Source organism: Cyprinodon tularosa, unplaced genomic scaffold (assembly GCF_016077235.1).
Source record: "Cyprinodon tularosa strain WSP-4 unplaced genomic scaffold, ASM1607723v1 ctg109, whole genome shotgun sequence".
Lineage (NCBI taxonomy): Eukaryota > Metazoa > Chordata > Actinopteri > Cyprinodontiformes > Cyprinodontidae > Cyprinodon > Cyprinodon tularosa.
Window position 1 is genome coordinate 1,297,501 of NW_024037882.1, and position 20,133 is coordinate 1,317,633.

Below are 20,133 nucleotides of genomic sequence, written 5' to 3' on the forward strand. Positions count from 1 at the left end.
CTTTTAGGAAATCCTATACACTACTGTTTATGCTCTAAAAACATTCTAAATGACTTCGTTTCGAGTAAATTCTGGATGCTACCCACTCAGGACACTTGGAATACATTGGACGAGCAGTATGGAGGAATATTGACACGTTTTTTGTGGACTTTTATGGACCGTTCTGCCTCTGGCACCATAGACCTCCATTATTTGAATGTCAGCAGACAGCAGGCAGCCTCCCAGATCTCCAGATGCATTTGAGATATCAAAAAAGTACTCCAGAGTGTTGTTCAGCATGGGGGTGAGTAGAAAATTAAGGCTCATGTTTTGGGTGTACTATTCCTTTAACAAGCAGAAGTCAAGTATATGAAGTTCATTTAGTACGATGATTCAGACGGATTGAAGTTAATTGCTCTCATTTCAATGTAATCTTAGTTTTAACACAATGCATGTTTTTTTTGTTTGTTTTTTTTTTTGTGCGTTTTGTTGGTCAGTCACATAAAATCCCAATCAAATATTTTCCGGTTATAATGTAACCAAATATGAAAATGTTGAAGAGGGGTGAATTTTTCTGCAAGATACTGCAGCTCAAAAACACAAAAGACAAACAACAATAATGTTGTTAAATCCTGCCACTTTCTCATTTATTCTCATTTACTTTTACAGAAATAATTACCAAATGTGTTTTGGTGTATGATCTGAGGTAACCAACTTTATAATTCTTTGTGTTTTTTTGGCAGGCGTCATAAGTAATTGGACAAATGAGACTCGTATTCCTCCCTGCACCATCTTCCAAGCTTTTCAGTGCTTTCTGGACATTACTACTCCACCGACCCCTGTGCTGCTCCAGCAGTTTGCTGCTCTGGCAACCAATGACAAACAGAAAAGAAAACTAGAAATCCTCAGTAAGGTAAATTTATTTGACACTCGATTACTTTCCTCATGGAACTCACTACAGAAATACCATTTCCCAGCATTTGAACTGACTTTTTAAAGGTATTCTTATCTTTAACCACCTAAACACATGTAAAATTGTGGCATTAACATTTTAGATTTTTCCTACCTCTTCAATTCATAGCTCTTTAACATTCACCATGTGCCTAAGCCGCAACAGTAACTAACCCCCTCATTATGTTTGCTAAAATATGGGAGATTGTTTTCAATGTCTGAAAGCGGATTTGATGCACTTTGCACCGTTGAAAATGTGTACAGCAGGAGTTACCAGGAGCGAAATTAGAGCTGCTGATTGCTGTAACCCAGAAGTCCTTCCCCCATTATGGTGCCTCCCACAAGTCGCCCTCCCTTTTTGTTGTGTGAAAAAGGCTGGAGGAGGCCAAGCAGTGACTCATGTGTAGAATCACTGTCACTAAAGTGAGAGGAAAAGATGAAGGCCTTCTAAATTTGGAAAATAAAATGGCACAGTACAGTCGGCACTGCAGATACTTCTTTGTTTTTAGTCTTATTGAGTATCAAACAGCTCTTACAGTCGCTATGTTATGACTGATTACTTGCCTGTCTACCTATTCTTAAAACATGACTGAACCTGTGGAATGCTTGAAATAATGTTGCTTCACAAAAAGGCAAAGCTCTGTATTTTTTCAAGGTTGCAAAGCCAAAGTGATAAAAATTGTAATGCTCTTAATGGTAAGGGGTTCTTGTAAAAAAAAAAAAAAAAAAAAAAAAAAAAAGAAAAAAAAAAAAATGATTTTGAGGGATAAGATTTAAAACTGCAAAAAGAATAAATATTTCATTTGGTCTTTACGTTTTACTGTTTGCACGGACATACTTCATACTGTATAAAAGACTTTAAAAAAGACTTTCTTCTAAAAGGTTTTTGAAGCAGCTTATTTTTCCCTTTTTGACAATGCAGGGTTTGCAGGAATATGAGGAATGGAAGTGGTACAACAACCCTACACTAGTGGAGGTGCTGGAGGAGTTCCCTTCCATCCAGATGCCCTCAACTCTGCTACTCACTCAGCTTCCTCTGCTGCAACCCCGCTATTACTCCATCAGCTCCTCTCCTGACCTGTATCCAGGAGAGATTCACCTCACAGTGGCTGTGGTCTCTTATCGTACCAGAGGTGAGAATCTACCAGTAACTTAAAGCTTTATTTAAGGTTGAAGGTTTGTCCCTCCTAATATTATAAAGCTGCTTTTTGGTTATGTTTTTTTTCCTATTGAGTAGACATAAAGGGATAGTTTAGGTCCCTGGGCTTAAGTTCCTTTCAATTGTCAGAAATGTTTACATTTTACCTTTATTAGCTGGCTTTTTCAGTATCAGCATCCATAATTGCAAATTGTTGGAAACGGCTAAAGATTAAAAAAATAGTTTGTTTAAATGCACGTGGTATATGTTAATGGATTGCTATGATTGTATGACTAATCCCTGTATTGCAGGGATTTTTTTTTTCTTCAGTAAGTGAAAATAAGAGAAAGCTTCGGCCTTGTAGGCGTGTTGGGGCCGTTTTTTTCCTGTTAGTTTGGGCACTTAAAATGAGTGGGAGCAGGTTGTAGAGGGAAAAGGTAAACTGATTGCTTGGTGATCATCTTTTTCAGGTGGGCAAGGACCTCTCCATCATGGAGTATGTTCATCATGGCTGAACAGGATAGAGAAAGGAGAGATGGTGCCATGTTTTGTCCGAAGGTGATGATCAAAAATGAACTTTGTAAAACCTTATCACAAAATCCTTGCAACTTCTTTCTGTACATTGGAAAAAAATAAAAATTCTGGTGGAACTTTAGCAACATTTCCTCCCGTTCCCCAGCTGATGTACATTATGCTAATCCTTTTAATCTGTTTATGGAGTTTGTTAGTATCGATAAAATTTAGCTGGGTATGAGGTTTTAGTTTTTAGGACATGGTATGGAATTTAATTTACCCAAATTTCATATCAAATCCATTGTTACATCTCAAGTGTTGACATTTTTTAACTTCTTTACAATAAGAAATCAATCTAGTGTTGGATCTTCATATAATGTTAGTTTTGTTTTCTAGAAATGGTTGCTCTAGCAATGTTCTGGGAATTGAGAACGAATTTGAAAAGTTTTCATGACTCTTTTTCTTTAGTTTCCCCTTCAGTGCTGACAAATACCCATAATTCTTTGTAAAAGCTCTGCCTTTCATACCTGAGTGCTTCTATAAACAGGACATACTAAACATCAAAAACAGAATAGAAATACATGTATATGTTGGTGCACTGGAAGGGTCAGCATTAGGAACAGTTCAAGTTTTGCTTTTTCATCCCATGATGCTTGCAATAATAATAATGATAAAAGGGCAGTTGACAAAAGTGCTGCAAAAGGTATCCTATCTTAAGATTATAAAATCAACTTATTTTTTAAACGTATTTTCACTTGAACAATAAAAGTAAGCATGGCACAAAGTTCGCTAACATGATGCAGCCTAGCTTTTCTTGACCATACAGTAAATGTTTTTAATGATCTTCATTCCTGCAGCCCTGATATACAGCATGGTTTATGCTGTTTTTACAAGGAAAATTATTAGCTAATGTGCTGAAACCTGTTGACATGGACAGTTATAGAGTTATAGAAAACATAGTTTTAGGTGCACACTACATTGAATTTAACCACATAATTTACAAGGTTAAGTCAAATTAATTTGATAACACTGGTCATTAATGCTCAGCAGAGTCAGGGTTTATATATCTTGGCTCTTTGTAGAGCAAAACCTGTCAACTTTCAGTGGAATGTTTAATCTTATCATGGGCGTTGCCTCTTCAATTTCTGCTTCTCCATGGCTTTAAATCAACAAAGTTCATAAATTATCAAAGGATAACCCTATGACTGCTTATTGTCTGTGTTAGAAGATGGGACTTGAAGATATTTGACTTCCTAAGGGCTTCCTTAAACAATTGCGATACCTTAATAGACTGAGTTGAGCCATCGATAAAGGTTAAACAAGCCACACATATTAGTTACCGTTGCATGGTGTTTGATACCTGTTCTTTGCCATCTGTTATTCCAATAGATGTTTTTTACTTGGTGCATTTAAGCACAGCCATGTAGTCAAAGTGCGTCCAATTAATAAAACAGTTATGGGTTTGTTTTAGGTTTACAGCACTAGTGGCTCATTTTTATGGACAGTAGGCTGACAGAAAAGGGGGTATGGGAGAGGGGGAGAGACATGCAGCGAAGGACCACAGGTCGCATTCGAACCCGATAGGTTCAGTACAACTGATTTAGAAGCAAAAGCATTAAGTTTTAAGTTCTCTAAAAGTGTAAAAATTATCTTTGTGTATATTATTGCTAAGGACTGTTAATCTTCACTTGTGATGACTTTCACTTTGTGCAATACCACCTTTCATTTCTATCCTTTCTGACATTTTAGCGCACCATCATTCCAACTTCCCAAAGACAACAAAGCACCTTGTATCCTTGTGGGCCCGGGAACAGGCATTGCACCATTCAGAAGCTTTTGGCAGCAGAGACAGTATGACCTTGAGCAAAACGGTAGGTTTTTGTTTTTACCAGAGTTTGAGTTTATTTAAAAAGGGACATTGCATATTAATGAAGGTATACATTTTTGGTTACACAGATTTTGGTTTACAGTTAATTTACATTTTTAGTAAGATTGGCAGGTTGAGTCAACAACATAAAATAATAAAATCAATAAAACGATAACAACAAATAAAGTAACCCTTCATGGCTGTGGGGAGTATATTTAGGTGGAGAAATTACAGAGAGGGATCACAGAAGAAAATTTTTTTACTGGTATCAGTAATTTTGGAAAAGCTCTCTATAATCTCCTGCTAAAGAGACTGAATAGATACGATTGTAAAATACCATTTTCAGTATTGCATTAAAAGCAAGTTATTTCTGATAAAATAGCTGCATTGTACCATGTACAAAGTCCAATGTTTAGCAGCAATCTAACTCTTGCTTTTAAGGGATTAAGTCGTGCCCCATGATCCTGGTGTTTGGTTGCCGACAGTCTGAGATTGATCACATCTACAAAGAAGAGACTCTCCAGGCCAAGAACAGAGAAGTGTTCAAAGAGCTTTATGCTGCTTATTCCAGAGAGCCTGGCAAACCAAAGGTAAAGCCACCAAAGGACTTAGTGCAGAACATTTGTCGTCGACTTTGATCATTTGATAAAATCTTGATTTTTATTCATCTGATTATTAATTTTTTTTTTATGTAAACCATGGTTGAAGGATTTCATCTTGTTAGTTTTACCAAAGATCTACTATTTGCCCTTCGTAATTCTCAGATTATCGCCGATTTTTCCGTCAATATTTTCTCCTAACTGTTCCAGAAATATGTACAAGATGTATTACGCGAGCATCTGTCAGAAACTGTTTACCAGTGCCTGAGAAAGGAAGGTGGGCACATCTACGTGTGTGGAGATGTAACGATGGCTGGAGACGTTCTGAAGACCGTCCAGCAAATCATCAAACATGAGGGTCAAATGAGCATAGAGGATGCTGGTTTCTACATCAGCAAGCTTCGGGTAAGAAGCAACCCTCTGCAGGGGTAGATAAGCTTTTACAATGTTGTTTCTTCTGTTCTGGTTGTTGGGATCCACAATAAGCAATTATTCCTTTTTTTCTTTAGAGAAAGCAGGGCTGCAGTAGAAAAATGTAACTAAGTAAAAATTATTCTTTAGAATAACGTAACTAAAGGGCAAACACAAAATGGTTTCTAAATCCAGTCCTTTTGGTACAATTTCTTTTAAAATAAATGAAATATTGTATATACATGTAGGTTGCATTTTGTTCAGTGAAGTCAGTTGCTGTTTAAATGCTTTTATTTTCCCTAAGTTAGTTTATTTTTTATAATCTTTGCTATGTTGTCTGTTAGGATGAGAACCGGTACCACGAAGACATCTTTGGTGTCACTCTGCGCACCTATGAGGTCACAAATCGGCTTCGGTCAGAGTCCATCGCCTTCATTGAGGAGAACAAAAAGGACTCAGATGAGTACGTTCAGTTCAGAATTAAATATTAAATAGGAATATTTATTTAGATTGCTAAATAAACAAGTCAAATCTGTGATTGAAGCTATGATGTCTTTTAGTTGTGCTTATAGTGTTTTGGTACAACTATTTCAGTCACTAGAAAATGAAAACTGGATTTCAAACTTTTCCCCCAAAGCTGAAGATTGAAGTTTTTTGAGATAAATATTTTAATTCAAGTCATGTTATTGTTTGTGCCATTTTGTCACAATTGCTACTTAGTTTTCATTGCTATTTTATATCTAACGGTTTCAATGACTGCTGGTCTGATTGACTAAAACAATTAATTTAGTGCCCCTGAGTGCTGTCACTTGTCAAGTGCTGAACCTGCTGACTTTAAAAGAAATGTAGTTTTAAAATATCATGCCGTAAATTAAACACAAAAATACATCCCATATAAATAAAATGCTTCCTGTTGACTCAGTATTAGATGTTTTTGGTTGTTTTCATGTATATTATTCATGATAACCTTAAGTTAACAAAATCGTTTGACTGCATCACCATATTTACAATATTCATATCAATATTCATTGTGTTCCACTTACAAATCCACACCCTTTTATATACAGATATGCAGACCAATAGTTAACATTTAGTTAATTGTTCATTTAGATTTGTCAGTAAACCTAAGGGTCATGTTTTTGGATTGTGAGAGGAAGCCGAAGTACCTGGAGCAAACCCCCATATGGTCAGGAAGACCATGAAAACTCCATGCAGAAGGACCCTCGGGTCAGGAATCTAACCCAGGTCCTTCAACCTTTAATGCTATGTTCACTATTAACACGATTGAAGCAGCTGGTTTAAATGCTAAGTCAATAGTCTATGCGCATCAAGGCGCTTCAAAAGGTCCTGCAGCGCGTCTAGAGTTGCAGGAGCAGCGCAACTTGATGAAACTGAAGCAGCGCCTCATGAGCTTTTGAGCATCTAAAGTGCGTGATGCGCTTCACAAACAGCAGATGCTGGAGTTAGAAAAATTTAACTTTTACTGCTCGACGTGCCACATCAACCAATCAGAGAAGCTGATTTGGGAGGGAGACAGACACAGCTCTGCTGATGCAGAGCACTCCCCTGTAACAGTTTATTAATGCCTAAATTAACTTTAAGGTCGATACCTTCCAGCAAAATATGTTTGCTGTTATTATTCTGGTGCCTGCAGTTGAAAAACCTTAACATCTTATTCACAACCCCATGAACATTAGCTGAATCCCCGCAGCTCCCGCTGGAGATTCCCAATGACGCTGCACAGCCGGTATGTCAGGGACAGACGACGTTTTGAGGTGGATTTTCTCACTTAAAAACATATTAAAAGTACTTTTTACCCACCGATTCCAGCTAATATAGAAAAGTCGCTCTTTGCCGTTGAACACAGGAGCATCAGACGCATCTGGACATACTTTAATGGACATGCTTCAGGAGCGTCAAATATGCTCTTGACGTGACTCTGACTTTAATGTGTAAGCATAAAAAAATTAAGCAGTAGAAGTGCATCCCTTGTGAACGTAGCATAAGGCAAAAGTGCTACATAGTGTATCAGAGAGTAATCATCTAATTAAATGTTAGAATACATTTTTTTGTTTTTTGAACATTTCCCTTGTTGAATTTTTAACGGAACAGCAGGTTAGTATGGATTGTAAAGCATAAATCCAATGCGATAGATCTCAAACAATGAGATTATCATTTGCTATTATTTCAAGACAATTTCGATCTGCATCCTGGAGTTGTTTGGCACCAGCGTGTTGTCACCCCAACATTCAGATGAAAACAGAGTGGGTAACCATAGAAACGTGTGGAGGGAGGCCTTTAAACCAGCAGGATTAGAGTGAATGCGGATGGCCCTGTTCAATTTCTGTTTTTTTTTTAACGTTTTTTTGTACATGTTCAAGATTTTACTCTTCATACACCCTTGCCATGAGAGCTAAACAAGGGCGCCACATAGCCACTCTAGCTCATTAAGTACCAACATAATGCATCACAGACGATGGTTCCTGTGTGGATTGTCACTTGAATTTCACATTTGGCCATCAAAGCCCCTGCTCACTGGATGAGTAATGACTGTTACATCTTTGTTTTTGTGTCTCTCTTTCTCTGCGTTGGTTTGTTTCTCTCCTTTTCTGTCTTTCCTGCAGGGTTTTCTGCTCATAGGCCGACAAATGGAGGGCCTGTTAAACGCAAACAGCCTAAACGACACTGCAACGCTGATTAAAGAATACTGTGCCAATTTTTGTACTGTAAAAAAAAGGGGGTTTCTTTCTTTTTTTATACCACTTAACAGTTCTGTTGGGCTCTGCAACTTTGTGTGTAGCAAGTTGGAAATGTTCTGTTCTGATATTGTTTTTGCTTGTTGACGATACTTCCAAAAATGTATAAATGAACCATTATGATTCATAATGTGTGCACTTAGTGTATTGAACTGCCTCATTGTGAATGCATGACAAAGAAATTAATATAATCAAGAAATATACTGTACTCTGTGTTATTGTTGCAGTTTAAATGCTTTTATTAAGGTTATATATTTGCAAGAAAATGCGTATCATTGATTTAAAAAAAAAAAGTTCTGTATTAAAACTGTCAACTTCACCTGTTGGGAATGTGTAGGGGCTGGTAAAACTATTATATTTTTGGGGATTTATTATTCACAAAGGCTAAAGTAGATGAAGCTAAGATGGCAGAAGATGTACAGGCATGCAGATGGCAAAAAGTATATGGGTAATTTAGAAATCAAGATATCATGTGGACTAGTCACCAAGTTATGAAAAAATATTTTTTTGGTCTCTGCTTCAATAGGTATAATTTGATTTACCAATCAAGTAATCAGCTCCAGACAAAATACTATTTAGTGGAACATTCATCCTGTCAGGTTTTCATGTCTCAGCTGGAGCTTTTAAAACTAATCAAACAGAAATCTGCCAAAAAATCAAATCCACACGTTTAAATTTATTATAGGGTCTGAGATTTTACTGTTGTGTTCAATAGGGTACAATGTGTAAAGCGAATGATGAGGGAATAATTATCCCAAAGAGTACAGTTTTGAATCTGAAATGAATAAAGTAATGGAAAAAGTTAAAGGGTAATTGTTTGAATATGTTAAAATCTAACTGATTTTTAATAAAATGCTCTATGATGAGGATGTTGCAAGATTGTTTTTTCTTAAATTCAGTCATTTAAATGTGTGTGCAGTTACCATACTTGTCCTGTGTAGTGTGCAAGTCTGTGTTGCATCACGTCTTCAGTCATGTTACCTTAGTGGCAGCAAATTCTTAGCCCCTCAGCAATACTTGGATGTTTGTTTGATATGCTGTAAAACTGCATCTATTGTACTGTATTTAGCTCTTGGTAAGCCCCTTTATTGTATTGCTGCACATAAATTTGAAACTGCAGGCTGCTGACGTCGATTACATTTTATACAGTTTTTACATTTTAATGTGTAGACGTCTTGTAAGCAAGCCCTTTGGCAGTTTCTCATTTGCTTAATTGTCCTTGATTGGCAAGACTCCTGGACATTTAACACAAACTAGATATGTTAGGAATCCATCCAGTGTGCTGTGAGGTTTAACAATATACCAGACAAACCTTCAAACTAGGTGTACATCGTAAAGTAAATGATGGTATATCCTGCACTTCATAGCTGGATTTCACAGTTTAAAGGAGGGCATAATCATCCTGAAACTATTTTCCATCATGGCAATAGTCATTCAGGGGAATACATTTGGTCAATTGAATTACACAAGCTAACCCCTTCACTGTAAACCCAAACAGTTCTGAATACTGAAAAAACTTTTGTGGAAAGAGATTGAGCAAGTTATTCAGAATATTTAGTTTGAAGTACTCGCATGTTTTGCATCATGATTTCAATGCTGTATAAAGTATAAGTACTTCAAACTGAAATATTGTACTTCATCCATCTATTTTCTGTCACGCTTTATCCCAGCTGGGGTCATGAGGGGTGCTGCTGCCCATTACCAGCTGTCTACGGGCAAGAGGCGGGGTACACCCTGGACAGGTCGCCAGTCTTTCGCAGGGCAACAAACAACCATTCACGCTCACACCAAAGAGAATTTAGAAGAAAAAGCTATTTAACCTAACAGTCATGTTTTTGGACTGTTGGGGGAAGCCTGAGTACCCAGAGAGAACCCAAGCATGCTCAGGAAGAACATGCAAACTCCATGCAGAAAGAATTCAATTCCCAGGCCGGGATTGAACCCGGAACCTTCTTGCTGCAAGGCAGCAGTGCTAACAACTGTGTCAATGAGCAGCCATATTCTAACTTCATTACTCAAAAACATTTGGCTAATCCGTTTCCAAAAATTTAGTATTCTGAACTTTGCATCAAGTAAAAGGGCAACAGACTACTATATAAACTAAACCAGGATGTTTTAATGAACTTGTGAACTGCAAACCAAACGAAGAACTTGAGCTTTTACTATTAAGGCTCAAGCCATAAAATCAGCTTTGGGGTGGTTCACAGCACTTTGAAGTAATCAAGAGACAGATGTTAGACATGTGCATGGAACAGACACTCTAAATTGTTTTTACATCAACAAACCTATGAACTAGCCTCAAATTATACTCCTTATTTTTGATATTATTTTTTTTAAGAGCAGAAATTTCAAAATACAAGGGATGTCTTTAAATGTGCTGTTACAAAGAATTTAGTGCGTTTTAAGAGTGCCAGTTAAGGTTTTAAGATTTCCTTTTCTTTGCTAACTGCATCCCCGCTGTAGCAATTCTCATCGAGCTAGAGAGCTTTTTTCCTCAATGTTCTTTAAAAAATAGCTGTTTCATGGCAAAACATTGAGGGAAGCAAGCTGCGCTGCCCTGATCATATCAGACAGCTGTCGACTCGCACGTTCATCACAAATAAGGCTTTTAAAGAAAAATGCATTTGTAGCATCTTTAGTTGTCTGCGTCTTGCCTTACATTACCTCTGTGTCAACATATGGTACATCACTTGTTTTCCTTTGATAGAAGAGAGATCCCACTGCCTATTAAAACAAAAAAAAACTGTCGGTATGGGTATATGTCTGCCTAATTATGTTTTAAAGATCCGATCCAGTTTTTACATCTTTGAGTGCATATAAACTCACTTTTTTGTTCATTTAATTTTGAATATTAATTGAATAATCTTAAAACGAAAGACAAAGACATGAAACGTGGACTTGTGACTGCCAAACAAGCCTGCAAATAAAGTTTTATATGCCATTTAGTCCACGTAGAGTGTAGAGATCTCCACAGGAAAATCTAATTGTTTTAAAGGATTTATAAGACATTGTCTCAGTAAAGTGCATTGAGATGACGTGTAATTATGCTATATACAAATATATAACTGCAATTTACTGTAAAGTGAATCAAAATTATCCTCATTTTTCATCTATGATAAAAATTCCCATGGTTGCTCATAAGAGTGCAGCACTTGGTATTGTTTGCAAAAGAGCAGCATTTAAACATGGAAGCTGGCATGACAAGTAACCCAGACTTAATAACTAATTCAATTCAAAATTCAGCTCAAAAATACTTTATTAAACCAAAAGAGAAAAGACGCAGTTATTCATGGACAGTCTTTCAATGAGATGTTGTAGGTGTTGATTTCTGTAGCGGTATTAATAAGCTTCGGTATCCTTCAAAATAAACAACTTTCTGTGGCTCAATCATCTTGAATTTGGCAGCAACATTGTTCCAACATAAAATACCAAATGCTGTTTTGGCAACTCTGGGAACTCTCATATGATTGGCCCAGAAAGCAGGATGCAACAAGGGTTATACACTGAACTGAATGGGTTCTAATGCGTACCTCTAAGTTTGAAAGGGAAAAAAAAATGTCGAGGGAGAGTACTGTACTGTTTAAAGTGAATGTTATTTTTATTCTGGATGAGAAATAAAAATGATTTTGGTATATTTTACAGTAAATTTCTTACTTTGCTTCTTATTGCTCCTGTAATTTCTAATCAGTTTGTTAATTTGCTGCTTTAGTTGGAGGGGAATTTCATCAAAAATGTGCAATTTCTTTTTTTCTGTAACTTGATTTGCAATACATGTAGGTTTTACAAAAAATACACTAAAGAACAGTTCACTACCATCAAGGTTCACAGGCAATATTAAATGGTTACTCAGCCCTGTGGATATGATGCTACCCCCCACCCAAAGACCCCATTTGGTGAATGACCACATAAAGGTTTTCAAAGTCACTTTAGATCAGCATTCAAGATGAAGCAATTTGGATCCCAAGAGCAGTCTATATTAATGATAACCAGAGCCATGTACCACGTATCACCAAAGTGAGGGTGGATCTGTCTCATCTTTGAAATACGATCGATAATCCGGATAGATGGAGATGGCTTGACAAGAGGGTAAAAAGAAGTGGTTTGTATTATTGGACAGAAGTAAAATGAACCCAAACGTGAGAAACGGCTTTAAAGCAGAAGGACATCCTAATAATGTAGTCAATGAAAAAACAGACCTATGGTAAGATCTAGGAGTGAGTTCTCTTAAGCATTAATGGAAAGTCAATCAGTCCTTCCTCTACAGCTTGTCCATCAGGGTTACTCTCCCCAGCTGTCTACAGGCTAAAGACAGGGTACTCCCTGGACAGGGTGAAATGTTGAAATGGAGGAGGGCACACATTGAAGTGCGTTTTTCAACTCCTGGTTCTGCTGAACATTGACTGTTTGAGGGTGGACCTCTGAATGTACCGGTAGTTAGGATTTGACACTGAGAGCTTAAAACTAATATATATCTGTTGGGATGCCAGGCACACTCAAAACATTGATTAGCAACTTGGATTTTTCTCCACCTAAAAGCAATTCAATGACAGACTTAAAAAAAAAAAAAAAAAAAAGGTCAGTTCTTTTGGGTGAACCGAGAGGTAATTGGTTAATTAAAAGGATTTGTTATAAAGATTTATCAAATCCTTTAGTTCCAGCAACAGTGTTTTTTTTTTGTTTTTTTTTTGTTGCAAGTATGCAAACCTTAGAACATTACAAGTGTTTTAATCCACTTTTCTAGTTTAAATGGGAAATAAAGTTCAGATGGACTTATCAGAATCTCAACTGACCTTGTATTTATAAGCTCTGGCAACAGGAAATTAGTTTACTTTTTTTTTTAAAGGGACAGAAAATGTAACAATTATCACTATTGGGTTAAAGAAAATTTATATATACATGTATGTATATTGTATATTCCAGATTACATTTTTCCTAAATAATTTTATTGCTGTAGTGCTGTATTTGATGAAAGGGCAATGCCACTCAGATTTTGGAGGATGGGTGGTGATGAAATCTATTGCAATGTTGAAAAGTTTGAGATCTGAAGAAGGTATGTGGTCATGCAGAACCTAGGCCAACCCCAGGAGCTCAATAGATCATCTGAGAACGGCTGAAAGATGGGAAATGAAGGCGATATACGGGGACCACCTCATTCTAGGAAGAAAAATCCCAAAATAAGAGTCCAATCTGCCCCAGTCCTACATCATCAGGGCTTTCATCTGAGATTTTATCAAGAAAGAGAATTTTAATTAATATTTTTCATATCAGATTGGCAGGTTAAATTAAAATGAGAAAAAACTGAGATCAATGTACCTGGAGAGAGTTAGTGACTTGTAGATTGTAGGCAGGAGAGGTTATGTTCCATATAACCGATTGCTAAGGAGTCAGGGATAACCAAATTAAAAGTAAATTGAGTTGTTAGTTGGGGAAACACAGAAGAAAGAAAAAAAATGTTTATCATAGTTTTTGGGAACTATGAAGTTAAGCGTAAAGGGAGCCGCCATTCAAGATTATGACAAAAACAGGTGATGGGTTGATAATGTTTATGATCCAAAATTCATACAACATTCAATACAGTTTAAATGTACGGTATAGTAAAAGCTGTTCACATGGCTTTAAGAGAGCTACTAAGGTGAAAAATGAATATTAAAACTAGTGACGAGGACTTGTATTGAGCCTATGTATGATGTCAGTAGTCAAACCTCTGCATTTCTCTGCATACTTCGCTTCCATGTCTGCCTGTTTGACTGCAATTTTCAGTCATTCAAATTCATTGTTGCTTATGCCAAAATAACCTCTTTTATTCAAGCAGGCAATAACAGTAATGGCCATCAGACAAGTTTCTGTATTTACAACAGATTAATGAAGTTGTAAAATGACTGGTATGAAAAAAAACATAAGCAAATCAATATTATGATGTGCATGCAAAACGGTTTATGCAAACAGAGAGCGACATGTACGCTAACCTTTGCCTGGTTTGTGGAGACAACATGCTTTTCTTTATCCTCGGAGTTTAGAGTGTAAATATTTTCATCTTTAATTGAAATTCAAGAATTAAATTACTTCAACTGATTTTTCAAGGACTTATCCAGAATTTTTCTTTTGAATCAGATATTCTGTCTCGTCGATTATGAAAATTGTCTAACGCTGTGTTTTAAAGCTTGCAACTAGGAATAAAAAGGATGTTTTAATGAATGCTATAAAGACAAAGTATGTTATTTAAAGCACCAATTCATTATATTTTATAAGAATCTATTTCGGGAGTCTTGGAAATCTGATTTAAAAAAGAAATGTAGGGGGAACATACTTTTCTTTATATCTTCTCAGATTCTTTAGGGCTCAGGCAGTGAAGCAGCAGCAGTGATGGAAGTTGTTACCTTCTGTACATTCCTCATATTAAAACATGCTGTATTTGGCACCGTGCCCCTTAGTAAGGCATTACAGTTGATATTAGGGAGAAACATCCCTGAGGGGTTCTTCTTTGGGATTTTTGTGCAGCTATGAACATCCCTTATTCGATTAACCCATGCTGTTATGACCTTTATGTTCACTTGATTCAGCAAGATCCATTTTCTTGCACGGACAACAGAGACTGCATTTGTGTATGAATAAAGAGAAACATTTACAGCACATTTTCTTGGCTTGTTTTTCTTGTTTAAAGAAAGCCTTGGTGAGATGCAGTTAGAGTATTTATCTGGCAGATGGAACTGTTTAAGCTCATGTGACTGTGTTTATAGGTCCATTTTGGATGTTTTAAATATTTTCTTAAGCTGTTTACCTCCTTGTCTTCTCTCATAACCTCTAGAAGCTTTGAGAAAAGGTACTATAGCAACCTGTCAAGAATACAGAGGAACAAATATGCATATGAACAGCAAAATTTAACATAGGTTCAATAAAGCATGTATACTTTATTAAACTCTTGCCTTTTCTAAACAATCATGAAGCTCTAACAAGAGAAAAACTACAACATGGGAAGTAAGTGGCTAAACCTTTCAAGAAAATGTTCCATCCACAAAAGCAAGGTGAGACTTATTGGAATTTCAAGGTTGGGGTGTTTTAAAGACTACAGAACTGGTAGAGCATAATAGGCTTTGGAAATAGAGGTCATAACAACCATCATTTAGCACATCTTAGCACTCTCTGTGCTTGAGGCAGGAAAGTAAAAGCTGAAAAACAACCATTTCTGTTTAATAAATTGCACTTTTGACCTGTGCACTAATGAATGTATTCAACAGGGGAACTCTGTCTCATCGCTGAAACCACTTGATTACACTTTTCTGTAGTCCAGTCACTGGTCTGCATATGATTAATATGGGAAAAGCGTTACATTAGTAATGCTCTTAAATACCACATAAGCTATGCAGACAACTTTCACAAGCAAGCACCTAACAAGCTGTATAATCCCATTTAAAGCAGGCTGTATTAAGCAGGCTAATTAAATAAGGTTATATACATTGTCCTTAAAATTTATTGATCATATTTTTTTTAGCCTAAATAAGATTGAAGCTTCTGGCACAATGAGCAGACATAAACATACCTGTGCGCCATCTGCTTGTAGCACAGCGGAACTACCAGAGAGCCAGATGGCAACAACATGACCCAGCTACTCAATAGAGCCACTCAGCCTGACCATCCCACAATGCCTCATGGCAATGCATGATTAAAGACCAACCAATGTGAATTAACTGAACCAAATTACAAAATTCAGCTTGTTGTGAATTCTCCCCAGAGCCTCCTGTCAGAAAATCAAGGAAACATGTAATTGCTGTTCCTATCAAATTCAAATGGACACAAGCTGAAGATTAACGTTTCAATTAAGTACATTTTTAAAAGTGATTTTCATCAGAATGATTGCAAATTTAATGAATTAGAACTACTCAATGTTGAGTAGTATTCTGGATTTTAACATTACTGCCCCTTTTCATTTCAGCCAGTCATTCACTTTCGTTTGCATTTTTACAGTAGAGACTAATTGTATTGGTAGCCGGGTTAATAAGGATGTAAATTCATGCCTCATGAAACTTCATTGACATCTGAATCCCTCTGCAGTTTTATTCCCCATCTATCGAGCACCAACCTTTGTTCTATATTCAAATGGCAATTGAGTATGTTTTTGTGTATTTTCACACCCGATCTTGGACTTTTCCTTATTGCTTTCACTATTTTTCTGGGATGTGCTCACTTTCTTAGCCCGGTTTCCTCCTTGTTTACCCCCACGCACATGCTTAGAATCGAATCTTCAATCAGCCAGTGTTGATCTTGTAAACATACAAATATGATCTTTTTACTAACAAACTGAGCAAAAGTGAAGTATAAAACATAAAACTAACATAATATGCCAGCGGCGTGCATTAATCTTTAATGAAAACTTTGTATACAACCAAAGTGAACAACCGGTTTATATGTTTGAAGAAAATTCATAACATATATAGGATAGGATAGTTCAGGATTATTAAAATTAGGTTATCATCACCCCCTGATGTAGATTATTCTTCTGGATTTAAATTAAATCCAAACATACTTTTAATCTGGCATGCCAACAAGCCTTTATCTAAGTATTGCAGATTTTTGGAATGTGCCTTGTAAAAATAACACTTGCTCATCTGACCTTTAAAGTAGTGCTGTCAATCGATTGAATTTTTTTAATCGCGATTAATCGCATCAATGCCTGAGTTAACTCGTGATTAATCACATTTTAATCGCAAATTTTTTTTCTGATTGAAAATCATTTAAATACTCTCGATGACATACAAAAAATTCATACAGGCTAGGTTTGTGCCAATGTTCTTTTTTTTAAATAAAAACAGGTCACAGACACTGATTTATGCCATAGAAACATATGGCAAGAAGATGGGGAGGCATGTAGCAAAAAATAACAAATATGTAGGCAAAAAAAAGGCCCTGAAAACAGGCTGATGTAAAAGACAGTCTTTACAGTTAATACAGTCTTTTGAACAAAGACAAGCATTTTACCCTACTGCTATAAAATGTAGTACAGTTAACATTAGATGTTAATTAACCAAGATAATAATGAACAATTTTCAATCAATACATCAAAATCAATAGACCGACATCACTAGATGGAGGTAGTCTATGCTCTAGAAAGTTACTTTTCAGCCTCTTAACAAAAATGAGAACACACACACACCCACCCACACACACACAGACACACCCACCCACACACACACACACACACGATACCGACCTGTGGCGTACACAGACAGCAAGAGTGCCGTAGCAGATTCCATTTCACCTCAGTAATCTGTTTTCTCAGCGTATTTCAGGTTGCTACTAGTTACCAGACACTCAACTTGTTTGTTGGTGGTGGGGCTTAAAGAAAAGGCACTAGCGTCACCCAGTGTATGAGCGTCTTTTTCCCTTGAGGAGCTCCGCTCTCGAAGCCTATGAGAAATGCATAGACTGGGGGAAAATAGCCCCGCCTTCCCGCAGGCTGCAGCGGGATGTACTTGGAAAATTGTACCATAAAACCACATAGCGTTAATCTCACGTTAAAAAAATTATCGCAGTTAAAATGGCCTCGCGTTAACACGATAATAACGCGATAATTTTGACAGCACTACTTTAAAGCCTTTCTATGTATTAAAAAAAGATTTAAAATTGTTTTCACCTGGATCTTTATATAGTGAATTGCTGAATTGCATGTCCAAACAATTTTTTGTGTGTGTGTCTTCATGAATGTAATGACCTAACTACACAAATTTATTGGGGGAGGATATTATGTCATTACGTACAACCCATATCAATTTATCACATCTGAAATTCCAAAGAAGCTGAACACAGAACAATCAATCAAACATTATAGTGTTAATGTGTTGAAAACATAATTTCAACAAAGATAAGATATTGCATTCATAATAGTTTTGTTTTTGTCTTCTTCCTTTTCTTCTCGTTTAATGGGGGTGGCAAACAAAGCTTTAGGTTCACTACTGCCACTACTGCATACTGTATATATATATATATATATATATATTATTATTTTTATTTTTTTTACCTGCTCATTTCTAAAAATAAACTGCTGTGGCTTGGTCTAACACAAGACATGAGACATGAACACTTTTAGAAGGTGCTGAACTAAAGCAATGAACCAAGCAGGTTATCTGCTTTATGAAATTCACATCCTATTTATAATTATCTGAGCTATATCTTTAAGTTTAAAAACAAACGTGTCTGTTTTGTCTGAGGTATATGAAGATGCTGTAAAAAAAAAAGTTTTCAGTTTAAAAGTTGTTGAAATATAGCAGGAAGCTTTAGAAGGACAAAGTATTCTTTAAAAAGGAGAATGTTCCAATTTTCCCACTTGTCCTCACTTCTATAGAATCGTCCTTACTTTGATGCCAAAAGAGAAAAACATCTAAACACATACAGGTTGAACTTGAACAACTGTTAAGTTCTAATTATCCAAAGAGCTTTCCAAGCTTCTCTACTATCTAAACTCCCAAACCTTTTAAAATTGCTTCATGATCTAAGATAAGGAGGGTTCAAGTGCCTACAGCTTCACTCCCGTGGACTTTCTTTCAGACAGCAAATTGAAGATGTTCTTTTGTGACTCATGTCAATCTATAAATGACAAACAGGCCTTATAAATATCAAGAAACAATCCTACCATTAAAACAATAAGGCGCATTATTTTTAACAAAGTGCTTTTTGTAACATCAGCTCAGTACTTGTTTTCTTTATCTGCTACTTCCATATCCAGAGCTTCTCCTTCTCTGTGGTTTTAACACATGTTTAATATTGGTTTAAATCTTTCTGGTATTTGCTGCTAAAGTTGCAGAAAGGCTCTGTCCGTTAGTTTTATAAAGGGAAGCGTTTACCAGTTGTCTTTGCCTCCCAGTCTTTGTCCATTATGCAAACTTTCCTTTCATGTTCAGCCAATGATTTAGTGTTGATCTTACACTGTTTAACAAATATAAGAATATCTTGCAGCTATAAAACACTACATGTTATAGTGAGGTGAACAGGGATAAGATTTGTGCTTTCAAATAAAACCTACTTATTGATTGACTCCATTGTACAGCGATAAGGTGCAAGTTTTATTCTGCTGGCAGCAAATCCATCATATTTCCTCGCTAAAACTGCCAGCAAAGTGAGGTTTAACGAGTCACGATGTGTTCGTTTCTCATTCTCCATCCAGCAAATATCGAGCCAGACAGAGGTTGATGTGCGTGGGCCAAAAGACCAACGCTTAAGCCCTGACAAGAGCAGTCGAGACAGAGAAAGTAGAGCGGTGGAGAGGTGGAGGGGGGCTTCCAAGAGTGGCTACTGAGGCATCTGTTGGGACTTTGAAACAGACTCTGTCTAATTAAATTTTGGCTTAAAAAAGAGGGATAAATGAAATGGGACACCTATTTGAATTCACAGTCAGAGGTGTGATGTTAATTATTAGAAAATGCCTGTTTTATGTCGTGTTTAAATAATTTGTTTCTCCCTGGTTTTATTGCTTTTGATATAGTGCATTGTTCTGATCATGATCATAGTGGGCATTGATAAGGAAAAACCCTCCTGTTTTCCCATCTGTTCCATCTTTTCTCACAGAAACCCCTCCATGTGCCCACCCACGCATGCAGAATCCTTTTCTGCATAATGACTTCATCTCCGTCTTTGTGCTAGACTCTCTTTTTACCACAAGCAAAAACTGTCTGGTATGAATGAAACTAATGTCCTCTCCTGGCAGGGCAAAGTCACCAACATAGAAGATTTGCCAAGCAAAACCAAAAGGTCCTTCTCTACTGCCGTAGTCCCTTTTAGCTCAGAAATGTCAGTTTTTTATATATTGTAGGTGATTCTGATACTAGAATTGTTTTGGAAATTATTGTTGAGAAAATTAGTTAAAATGTAATGGTCTGTAAGGAGAGTAATCTAATAAGAATCAAGATAGTTTTACCTAAATTATTATAC

At 36.5% G+C, this 20,133-nt stretch overlaps 1 protein-coding gene across 3 annotated transcripts in view; it reads left to right on the plus strand.

Annotated features, from left to right (window-relative positions):
• nos1 (nitric oxide synthase 1 (neuronal)) overlaps window positions 1–9,080 on the plus strand; it is a 59,429-nt gene extending 50,349 nt beyond the window's left edge. For all 3 annotated transcript variants that reach the window (XM_038293578.1, XM_038293591.1, XM_038293583.1), the window contains 8 exons: window positions 723–892; window positions 1,853–2,063; window positions 2,539–2,626; window positions 4,331–4,452; window positions 4,890–5,038; window positions 5,258–5,452; window positions 5,803–5,921; window positions 8,083–9,080. In XM_038293578.1, the coding sequence (XP_038149506.1) occupies window positions 723–892; window positions 1,853–2,063; window positions 2,539–2,626; window positions 4,331–4,452; window positions 4,890–5,038; window positions 5,258–5,452; window positions 5,803–5,921; window positions 8,083–8,098 (1,070 nt within the window). In that variant the 3' untranslated portion in view covers window positions 8,099–9,080. The remainder of the gene's footprint in view (window positions 1–722; window positions 893–1,852; window positions 2,064–2,538; window positions 2,627–4,330; window positions 4,453–4,889; window positions 5,039–5,257; window positions 5,453–5,802; window positions 5,922–8,082) is intronic.
• Window positions 9,081–20,133: the final 11,053 nt, after the last annotated feature.